The sequence below is a fragment of the Armigeres subalbatus genome, chromosome 3 (assembly GCF_024139115.2).
Source record: "Armigeres subalbatus isolate Guangzhou_Male chromosome 3, GZ_Asu_2, whole genome shotgun sequence".
Taxonomy (NCBI): domain Eukaryota; kingdom Metazoa; phylum Arthropoda; class Insecta; order Diptera; family Culicidae; genus Armigeres; species Armigeres subalbatus.
In genome coordinates, this window is record NC_085141.1 from 105,883,969 (window position 1) to 105,896,192 (window position 12,224).

General features: G+C 40.8%; 1 protein-coding gene across 1 annotated transcript in view; it reads left to right on the forward strand.

Annotated features, from left to right (window-relative positions):
- The window catches only part of LOC134221863 (ankyrin-2-like), an 86,100-nt gene that overhangs the window by 17,498 nt on the left and 56,378 nt on the right, over positions 1-12,224 (forward strand). The window contains exons 3-6 of the mRNA XM_062701034.1: positions 2,069-2,228; positions 2,303-3,183; positions 3,254-6,088; positions 9,966-10,064. Coding sequence (XP_062557018.1) covers positions 2,069-2,228; positions 2,303-3,183; positions 3,254-6,088; positions 9,966-10,064 — 3,975 coding nt within the window. The remainder of the gene's footprint in view (positions 1-2,068; positions 2,229-2,302; positions 3,184-3,253; positions 6,089-9,965; positions 10,065-12,224) is intronic.

A 12,224-nucleotide genomic window follows, 5' to 3' on the forward strand; every position in this document is an offset into this window, starting at 1 on the left:
TCAATAGGCAGGTGAAGGATTCAGCTACCTGTTGATGGTATTGGTTTGCGTGGAAGAGCTTTCAGAATCGTCAAATCGTCGTTTGAATCTTGTTTACAAAAGCAGATAAGTCGTTTTGAAAATTTTGTCTTGAATTGTGCGATGCACTCATATTGAGTGGTGTGTCCTTGAAAACGCGAGTTAATTTTGTTTCGGATTGATGATGCTTGTCCTTAATATAGGGCTGGGTTTCGCTGAGCCTATGAAAGAAAAATGTAATGTGGTTGTACGTAATATGTATAGATTATGTTCAAGCAATGATGTTGCATATAATAACAATTTACTCAGCAAGTAAAAGATTTTTTTTATGTCTTTATTAGGAAGACTTTCCCATGGCTAGCTCGTCTCGTATAAGTAAAAGATAATACTTCACATCAAAACAAACTTGAAAAGACGACGGACAAAAATTTTATTTAATCGACTTTTAATTTGTCATATCCATGAGTTCAAATTTTTATTACAAGTTGAGCTTATCAGGAAAGTAAGTTGTATGGAAACTTTGTTATGATCAAATATAGATTCAGTCAACTTACAAGTGCTTTGTTCTGCTGATTATCAGAAAATATTTAGGACTGTAAATGGGAGGAAATTTAAAGAAAAAACGAAGTTAGTGTGTATCATCCTTTTGAATGGATGTGCCAATATTTTTAGAAAAAAGAGAACCAATGACATTATTCTGCAAATCAAAAATAAACATCGTACGAAAAGGCAGGAACTATGTTTTCGCTTTTTTATTTACGTTTGAATTCCGTCGGAATAGTCTTCCTCATCATGAGCAACAAGTACCAACGACTCCTACACAATAGAATCCAACATATCGAACCCATCAACTTCGGCTTTTCTATCTGAGGGAAGTTGTATCCATACATCTTTCGTCTTTAAAAATGTCAACGTTGCCAACTGGGATTGAACCCAGGCACTATGGAGTGCAAGGCGGAACGCTTACAACTTAACCACCGGTGTCATAAAACCTTATTTTGCTTTAATCAAATGGATGATAATATTCATAGACACCAACTAGCAGTGCTCTTGACGAAAGACAAATCCTTAGTAAAAAATTCAAAAGAACATCAGGGTTTCAGCGAAGCTTTTAACTTTCAGTTGTTAATCAGAAAATCCATTGTAGGCGTAGCATCCTTAGTCGCCACCATCTACTTTATAATATTTATTGGATTTCTTTATAAACTCCCAACTTTAACTCAAACGTCGAACAACTAAGACTCTGCTAAACGAGCTAAGAAACATTTTTGAATAATGTAGCATTGCCAGCCTCAATTCCACCCATACCACCTTCCACTGTGTTTACATCTGAGTTTTTTCTTCAACGACTTCTTTTCACCGAACCGAATATCACTTCATTTTTCTGTGCATGTGACTATCGTCTCACGTTTTCCATAGATATCGAAGTTACGTTCTTCCATACTCATCTGTTTCTCATTTTCCTTCCTCCGTCCTCAAAGACATACATCAGGTGGATAGTAATGGTTTCAAACAAAAAAAAATAGCTTATCAAACTCAATAGTAATCAATGACAGTCGAGTCCTAGCTCAACAGTTCTCGATCGACTCGTCGAACAGCAGTTCTTGTTGTGTTGTTCAGTATCATTTCATTCTCAGTTCCGTTACCGAAATTGGCCCATCTTGAGTTCAAGTATTCCGTTAACTTCATTTTCTTACTTTGCTTTACAACTCCATTTAGTATTTAAGCAGCGCTGCCGTGGAACTAGCTGCGAGGCGCCAGTATGAACGCTTGAGTTCCAAATAGTTACGTCATGCGACTTGCAACTAGTTCCACTTCAAATGCTTCCACTGCTGAGCTGATACGGTCCTGCCCGGGATGGTCAGCCCAGCCGCGCGTACGCTTTCGATATTGTAAACTCATTGTTGTACTACCACCACCAACTACTAACTACTAAAATTTACTGACTGCTAGCTAGACTTGCCAAGTTATCTCTAAGCCTAGAACTTGTACGACCCATTCCCGTGTTACGTTTAACCGAATACCTCTGCCTCCCGCTCGCAACGTCTAGGTGGTACAACTCGCGCCCAGTGGGAAGACGTCACCGGTTCCACTCCGCTGACCTTCGTCAACGACTGCGTATCCTTCACCACCACTGTATCCGCTCGCTTCTGGCTTATGGACTGCCGAAACATAGCCGATGCCACCAAAATGGCGACTGAACTGTACAAGTAGGTGTCCAACGAGCAACCACTTCTCCTTTCAGAACTTCTGTACACTACACCTTCTCACTCTTCTATTGCAGAGAAGCCATACACGTTCCGTTTATGGCCAAATTTGTCGTATTCGCTAAACGCACCGATCCGCTGGAGGCTCGGCTCCGCGTCTTCTGCATGACAGACGATCGCGAAGACAAGACCCTGGAACATCAGGAGCACTTTACCGAGGTCGCCAAGAGCCGTGACGTCGAGGTACTGGAGGACAAACCGCAGTACATCGAGTTGGCCGGCAACCTGATACCGATCACCAAATCCGGCGAACAGCTAAGCCTAGCATTCAAGGCCTTCCGAGAAAATCGCCTACCTTTTGCAGTCCGCGTAAAAGACCAACATGCCGATATCGTGGGACGAACGCTGTTCATGCGTGAGCCTAAGATCGCCAAGGGTGAACCGCCCCAACAACCGATCTGCATACTAAACATCGTACTGCCAGAAACCATCATTCCAGACCATACAACGACTATAGAAGACTCGCAGGAAATCGTGGTCCGCGTCGGAAGAACTGCACGAGCTTCACCACGCGATCAGAACTATCTCGGTGAACTGCGTGTAGTCGACATCTCGAATCTACTGGGCGAAGACTGGGTCAAACTAGCGCCAGAAATCGGAATCAGCGATACCGACGTTGAAAATATTATCGCTCAAAACCCGACTAGTAGTGCCCAGCAGGCGCAAGTCATGCTCAAACAGTTCCAGTCCAAGACCAAGAACGACTTCAACATTCTCGAAAATGGTCTGCGGACGATCCATCGAGATGACATCGTTGATCGGTGTTTAAGAAGTTCTACCACAACCACGACTACTGTTACCATGCGGAACAAAACTGCCTTCTCGATAAGTAAACGAAGTCACGATGTGGACATCATCGCCGAATCCGACTCCATTGCGAAGTTGGTACAAAAAGACGGTAAGTCTGGCAATTTTTGTCCAATATCTTCAAAGTTGCAGAATGTCTAATCTCTTTCTTCTATTCCCAGATAACCAATATGCCAAGGAGGAGTCCAGCAAGTACTCGGTTGAAGAAAAACACGTCGAGGAATCGGAGGAATCCGAAGAGGAAACCATTAAGAAAACGGTGGCCGAGCGAAGAAAACAGATCGAGAAGCGCCTATCAGCTGATCGGTCGATACCGGCTTCGTTGCAGAAGAAGGAAATTGTCGAAGAAATCATCACTATCAAGCGATCAAGTATGATTGACGATACCCGCGCAAAGCACGAGGAAGAAATCCTCATGCAAAAACCCATCGACAATTCGTACAAATCATCCGTGATACCGGAGCCTGTTGTGAAACTAAAAACCACCCATCTCAAAGACGGTTCCAGCGTACCAAAAGATGAGTTCGATAAAGAACTACAGGACAAATTCAAATCAACTCTGAAGAATGTTGAAGAATTCGAACACAAGTCACAAATCCTAACTACAGAAAAAGTCGACACCTCCGCAAAAATAGTAGACGAAATTGCGAAAAAAGACGCACCTGAATTTACACCAAAACCAGACGAACAAAAATCAAGCATCGACCAACCAAAGGGTAAACCAACACCCGAAGAACCTAAAATTGACCATAAAAAGCCACACGATGGCGACGATGACGATGATGACCACCAAGATAAGCCACCCGTTCCGAAGGAACGTGTCCCAATCCCAACCAAACGAACCAGCGTTATCCAAGAAGACGAAACTTCAGAAGTCAACGGTGTGGTTAGTGAATCCACCAAGAAAGTCCAGGAGAGAATCAGCTCGTTCGAAACAAAGTCCAGCGAGTCGAGCAAGCGCACTTCGTGGACCACCAAGGAATCCTCATCGAGCGGATCGAAGCAATGGTCCGAAGAGCAAGAGATTCTCTCCCAGAAGTCACAACTAGAAGCCACCGAAGCTGCCCTCGGACAGTGGACCGAAGAGCAAGAAATTCTCGCACAGAAGGCAGAATTGGAAGCTGCAGAAACCGCCCCCGGTCAATGGACTGAAGAAGATGAAATTCTCGCACAGCAGAAACAATTTGAACAATTAGCTGAACAACAATCGACCAAACTATCCGAGATGAAAACCGAAGGAGTTGTCGAAGAGAAAGTCCAATGGTCCGAGGAGCAAGAGATTCTCGCCCAGAAAGCTCAACTGGAAAAGATGGAGAAAAACATCGAGACAAAACTGGACAAGCGGGTCGAAGAAGAGGTTCGTAAAACGGACTCGGAATCTGCCACACTGTCCGAGAAGAAATTCAAAGAAACTGTAGCAGAAAAAGTACAATGGACCGAGGAGCAAGAGATCCTTTCTCAGAAAGCTCAGTTCGAAAAGATGGAAAAAACTATCGAAAGCAAACTAGACCAGCGGATCGAAGGAGCAGTTAACGAAGCTGACGCCTTTAAGCAGCAAACTGAACAAGTTTTAGAAGAACAAATGAAACACCAGAAAGGATTAATTCAGGATAAGTTCGACAAAATGGGGGAGGAATTCCAGTCCAAGGTAGCAGAGGAGAAAAAGGGTTTGTTCGAGAAGTTTGAGCAGAAGACGGCTGGGTTTAAAGATTTGAAAAGCGAGGGCCACACCAAGATAGAGTCGATGGACCAACAGTTCCAAGAAAAGAAATCTGAAGTGTTCAGTAAGGTTGAGGAGAAAGTTACCAGCGTTACATCGAAAGCGGAATCATTCGCGGAGAGCTTCAAAACTGACACTAAAAAGATCGATGGATTGGATGACGGCTTCCGTCAGGCAGTTCAAGAGTTCACGGCACAAAGTTCCGAAACGAAGACATTCGTAGATGAAAAAATCGATACGACAGTAAAAGAAATTCGTGACTCCGAAGTGGTTTCCGAAGTGCAACAATCCACACAGAAAAGTAAGGAAACTATCGACAAGGTCGCTGACGCAGTAGCTAAGGAAACAATTATCAGTTCAGAGCAAGAGCATCCTAGCGTTCAGGAAGCGTTTACTAAGGAAAGCTTCGCTAGCGTACGGGAAGAGGTCACTAGTAAAGATATAACCGGTACGTTGAAAGAAAGTGCGGAGAAGACAACAACTGAAGTCGAAACTGGTATTCGGCAGGGTACTGCGCTAATAGCAGAGAAGATTTCTGAAATTGGTGAAGAGTTCCGTCGAACGGAGGAAACACCTGCTATCAAACCAGACGATAAACCATCCATTGTGGAAACTGTAAAGAAAACGGTTACTCAGGAGGTGACTTCAAAGATTCCCGTGTTTTCGAAACGTACTTCTCCGGATGAGCCAGCGAAGCCAAAAGAAGAGCCAAAACTCGAGAAAGAGCCTGAACCGACCAAAGAAGTAACGGAACCCATTGTTGACGCTGCTCAGACGGTTGTCAAGCAGGTCGAAGCCGCAGTATCCAAAATACCACGATTCTTTGAAAGTAGCAAACCTGCTACACAAGTGCCAGAAACCACAACCGTCAAGTCACCCGAGCCTGAGGTAACCACCTCGAAGATTCCCATCTTCAAAGACCGTAAGGTATCGGAGCAGGTTTCGAGCGATTCCTGCGAGACCGTGATCATGCAAAAGACGCTCCACGATCAGGATTCGTTCCGGAAATCGGACAGTGATGAAAAGCAAACCGCAGTGTCCACCTTCATCGGTGAGGAACTGTGCGAGGAAATCACCAGCCGAGAGGCGAAGGAAGTGCTCAGCTTTACGACGATCGACGAAACGGTGCTGAACGAGCTGATCACCGAAGACGAACGGGCTGTGACGCCGGACGACTTCATCGATGAAATCATCGAGGAAGCTCAGGATAAGGTCCAACAGATTCAGGACACCGAAATCGCCGCCTACACGCTGGATCTGAGCAAATCCGAAGACGGTGAGTATGGGTTTACGATGTAGGGGAAACAGTCCAAAATGAACCCTTTAAGCTTGTTTGATGTTTTCACCAATACAAACAAAAATGCCAAAAAAATTCATCGTGCAGATGCAAAATTTACAAAACCAACTACATTTCACAACAATCTCTTATTCAAAACAACAAGGTTTTTGTGACTTTTTGACGCATTTAAAATGTGTTTTAAAAATGGGCCTAGGGCAAAACGCGGTGTGGTGAAAAATTACTCAATTTCAAGTGAAATAATGGTGAACGCATGGTTGATGGTTTTGTCTCGACGGATTCGTTAGATTCAAGTGAAAATGAAGGGATTCAGCTAAAGTCCATTGCAGTAAAGCCCGAGCAACACATTTGTCATAGAAGAGTTATTGTGGGTGGTAGGTCATTTGGCATAAAGACGTTTGGCATAAAGGTAATGAAACCGGCAAGCGTCGTGCGAAACGCGGGACTCTATCTGGATTACGTCACTGGCTTGAAAATGAATCTTCCAAAAGTGCATTTCGCATAGAGTTTGGCTCAAAAAAAAAAAATATTTGTGAGGCTGTATAGATTGGAATACATGTGTTGAAGTTGAAAAATGCAGCGTCTGGTCATATTACATAAAGGTCGTTTGGCATAAATGCCGTTTGGCATAATGGTCATTTGGCATAACAGTTGTGTAGTGATCGATTTTGGAACTTATGCATGCAATTATTTATAATTATTGTTGCTTGAACATTAAGAAAGAGATGCTTTGATTTTTATGCTTTGAATTAAAGATTGTATTAAATCACTGCAGAAAGGAACGGTGTCAGGCCATTAGGCCGAATGGTCATTTGGCCGAATTAGCAAAAAGAAGCAAGAAGTGAAAAATGAGAAGTGCTTTCTTCACCTTACCCTTCTTCCTTCACCCTTCTTGCATTTTCCTTCTTCTTTCTTCCTTCTTCCTTCTTCTTTCTTCCTTCTTCCTTATTCCTTCTTCCTTCTTCCTTATTCTCTCTTCCTTCTACCTTTTTCCTTCTTCCTTCTTCGTTTTTCCTTCTTTCTTCTTCTTTTTTCTTCCTTCCTTCTTTTCTCTTCCTTCTTCTTTCTTCTTCCTTCATGCTTCTCTCCGTTCGGCCCAATGACCATTCGGCCTAATGACCCAGCATCGAAAAGAACATTGGTAGACTTTATAAAATTTGTATTATCTGCCTTTTCCATCTTTTTAGCTCTGAGTCAGTAGCGGTAGGTCGTTGACTAAGACAAACTACAAAAGGCGGAAATTTAAATAGCCACATTTTTGCTCAAGAGCAAAAACTACTTTCTAAACGAAAAAGGCAATAAAAAAGCAAATGTAGCTAATTCTGCAGGAGATATAATCATCTCCTCAAAAGCATACTTTGTCGTTCATAAGTCTGAGAAGTATACGCTTCCTTTTCCAAAGGATGCTTTTTCCCGGCGTATGACAAATGAAGATACGATTCCTTTTTAAAGGGAGAATATGTATGGTTCCTATCTCAATGTATGCATTATTCAGTTTAAGAGAAGGGAAGACATAATTCCTTCTTTCAAAGGATGCATTTTCTCGGGGAAGGCAAGTGAGTATATAATTCATTTGTTAAATCAAGGCATTTGCTCGATTTAAGGCAAGGGAAAATATCCCTTCTTTCAAGGGATGCATTTTCCCGACAAGATTCCTTCTTTCAGTACAAGCATTTGCTCGGTTAGAGGCAAGGAAAGATTAGATGCCTTCATTCAGACGATGCATTTGCCTGGCAAATGGTAAAAAACGGCATAGTTCCTATATTCAATTCAAGCTTTTGCTCGGTTTAAGGCAAATGAATATATGATTCCTTCTTTTGAAGAATGCATCTTCTCAGCAGACGGCAAGTGAAGATATGGTTCCTTCATTCAGAGAATGCATTTGCCCAGCAAAAGGCAAGAGAGGAAATGGTTTCTTCTTTCAATTCAGGCTTTTGCTTGGTTTAAGACAATTGAAGATATTTCCTTCTTTCAAAGGATGTATTTACCCGGCGGACGGCAAGATACGATATGGTTTCTTTTTTCAAGACAAGCCTTTGCTCGTTTAGAGACAAGGGAAAATAAGATTCCTTCTTTCAGAGATTGCATTTGCCCGGTTGAAGGCAAGAAAGGAAATGGTTCCTTTTTTCATTTCAGACATTTGCTTTTTTAAGGCAAGGGAAGATGTTTCCCTTCTTTCAAAGCATGCATTTGCCCGGCGGATGGCAAGAGACGATATGGTTTCTTCATTCAATTCAGGCATTTGCTCGGCTTAAGAAAAAGGAAGGTATGATCCCTTCTTCCAAAGGGAGATATGATTCCTTCTTTCGAAGAATGCATCTTTCCAGTAGACGGCAAGAGAAGATATGGTTCCTTCATTCAGAAAATGCATTTGCCCAGCAAAAGGCAAGAGAGGAAATGGTTTCTTCTTTCAATTCAGGCATTTGCTTGGTTTAAGGCAATTGAAGATATTTCCCTTCTTTCAAAGGATGTATTTACCCGGCGGACGGCGAGATACAAAATGATTCCTTTTTTCAAGACAACATTTGCTCCTTTGAAGACAAGGGAAGATAAGATTCCTTCTTTCAGAGATTGCATTTGCCCGGTAGAAGGCAAGAGAACAAATGGTTCCTTCTTTCATTTCAGACATTTGCTTGGTTTAAGGCAAGGGAAGATATTTCCCTTCTTTCAAAGTATGCATTTGCCTGGCGGATGGCAAGAGACGATATTATTTCTTCTTTAGATTCAGGCATTTGCTCGGCTTAAGAAAAAGGAAGGTATGATCCCTTCTTTCAAAGGATGCATTTGCCCAGCAGAAGCCAGAGAGGATATGTCTTCTTCTTTCAGTTAAAGAATTTGCTCGGTTCAATGCGAAAGAAGACTTGACCCGTTCTATGAAAGGATCCATTTGCTAGATTTAGATTTAAGGCAAGCTAAAATATTAAATGATATAAATTAGAATCCGTTTCCTAACATTCAAATCCTAACATCCCACTGCAGATAAATGCTAATAACTTTGTCGGGAAAACACTTATCTTTTCGCGGTTTTCAGCATAACATTATGTATTAAATTCTTTCAAAAATGAGTATCATAGTTCTTCATCGTAAATTGTACCGTACAACTGCAAATAACTATTTTGCGATGTTTCTGCATACATTTTTGCATATAAATTTCCAACAAGTTTAGCACCGCCCAAACGTTGGCCGATTTGTTTGAAATTTTGTCCAGAGCATCAGGGCATCAAATAGAACCGAATAAGAGGCCCATAAAAAAATTTGAGCCACCCTAATGGCGCCGCTTAAAAATTAAGCGATGGTCAAGAAAATGGGCCTAAGGCCCTAAGCCGACGAATCGCATATATAGCATTTTTTAGACGTATTCTGGTCAACGTTCTTAATGATTCCATTTAAAATGTCTGCACTACACGTCTCAATACGCGAGGAGGTTTTAATCATGAAATTAAAGTAAATTAGCATTAACATTAGCATTAGCATTGTTACAGTGTAATTCGTAGATTGGACACTAGTGATACTCACATTTTACTTTTGAGATCCTTATCTAGAATGCGATTCAGAAATCAAGAAGGGGAGTAGTCCTTGATTCCAGTCTAAGACAAAAATAACAAAAGCATGAGGATTACTACTCCTGGCCACGCCCATCTTCACCGTAACTAGGGAGAGGAAGGAAGTGTTGATCTTCTATTTGTTGAGTTAAGATTTGCCTGTAGCTGGCAATGTGACCGTGGTAGATCTTACCCCGTAACACACCACGTAAAAATGTCTACCTAGCGTTAAGTTAATTCTGAAAATGAACTTTGTGTGAATATAAATAATTGTGTTTTGAACAGTCTTCTAATGGCAACATTTTTTTCCTCAGATGTGCATGAAAAATCTCCTCACACCATTCCGGAATACGTCACCGAACGTTACGAGCGAGATTACGAAGACCACGACGAGGAGCATGAAAAGTGGCAAGGTAAGTGCGATTATTGACGGACCCCTTTACTCATTATCTATCATCCAAAATCCATTAAATACCATTTGGCTCATTCCAAACCACTATCATCCGATATTTGTTATGTTTTTTATAAATACTCATATAATACTGTAAATCCATCCACCTAATTCTCTAAACGAAACAACGAAACCTGTTAAAAGTCTAGAGACAGATTTGGTCCCTTTTCCGTACAGACTTTGTACTAGTGTGTGATTTTCGATTATTGTTTTCGACCTTTAAAGCCCCTCTCTCGTTACCAAACACTGCTTTATGGTTTCAGTTGGTTTTTGTTAGTTCGATTTGACATGCGTAATGATATTAACCAGTTTGATAGTTTCCTTTGGATAAATCTTCATTCGTACCCAACCAAACTAACATTATTTTCCGGAATACGCTTGGCTACTTTTAAGTACATTTACAATTGTAATACTAAATCATTTGAATCATCCGTATTTTCATCAGTTGTATACGTATCGGTGCAATTCGAATTTTTAAGCTATTCCATAGTATGGTTTATCTTGAGTTTTATCAGCTTTAATTGCGATGAACACCAACAAAGCATACAATAGAAAAACGACTAATCAACAACAAAATTCACCTTAAAAGTGTTAATTCAAACTGTGCCTTACATACCCAATCGATCATCTCGAATTGAAAAATAGTGTGCGTCGCAATTGTTCTTCTAATTTCATAAAAACCTAATTTGTCGATTTGAACATTTCGTTGCATTATTAAAATTAGTGAAAAAACCACTTTGCCGCCAAACTAAATTCTATTGCGTTCAGTGATTTTGTTTCGTGTTTTTCGACCCAATCAACGCACCCACGCCTTTCTAGTTGGCCACCGACAGATCACGCGCTAGCTAGATTTGTTATTGTTTTATTCTTCATACTTTCATCCAACTGATCACGATCATCGCATTACAACGCCTACGGCGATTGAACGATCCTCACCTCGTAACAATCGCAGTACAACAAAAACAAACAACTGTCAATCGAAATTAGCATTTCTAGAGAACTAAGTTGTTCGATATGTCGGTAGGAACTTTCAATGTTTTCATTGCTCTCTATCCTTAAATCTAGAGGCTTCGTATACATTAGCGCGAATCTTTCGAACAGGTGGAGCCACAGGAGTAGTCTGTGTCTTCTCAATGCTAAAAATTTTCAACCGCAACTCCTCTCGATGTTTTCGTTAGATCGTTTGTCTCTCCTTTGATTAAAATGCTTTACTTAGTGCGACTTAGAATGAAACAATAGAAAAACCGTTCTTAATATTGCCGTACCTTAAACATCTCCCAAAATGGAGATAAAGGATTCGTACGTCAGTCACATATTCATTGTTCTTCTCTCGATACATAGAGCGCTTCGCTCAAAAAATCATTCCTCCCAATCATACACTACACATGTCCTTCAATATACTCACACAAACAATAATTCACTCACTGGTAAAACGCAAGCTCAAAATTAGAATGAAGCATGTAGTGTACTTAGGCGCAAGTAGTTTGGAAAGGCATATACTAGTGTTGCCATCTTGATCAGTAAAATATAGATTCATAATATATGATGAGGCCCCAATGACGACGAGTGTTGTTCGAGTAGTGGATGTAGCTGTGCAAAAAAAAACATGTTTGATACTGCTTTAGTTTACAAATGTTAAACAACCTTGCAAAAACTGAGTGCGGAAACCTTACATTTTCATTCAATTGAATCATTTGTTTGAGAAACTGCATAAGTCCATTTTACACTATTTCGAGAAAACAACAAAAAACTGTTTTTGAACAAATTTGCACCGAATCTTTCGATTTCTTCGATACAGATCAATAATTTTTGGCTAAACTCAACACCCTGGGGCACTTTCAGTGCAAAACATGTAAGAAGTACTCCACAATTGCTCTTCAAAGTACGTGGACATATGTAGTTTCTCAAACAAACGAAAAAAAATTCATACAATCCTGAACAAAATTTTTTTTTCCTATTTTTTGCCAGAATACGTATTTTCGGACGAGGATTCAGAATATATAAAAATCTCATTTTGGCCAAAAATGTTACATATGCAGTTTCTCAAACAAACGGTTCAATTACTCGATAATGTGGCGAGATGCGCCGAAATATCTATTTTAGATAAAACCAATGCAGATCT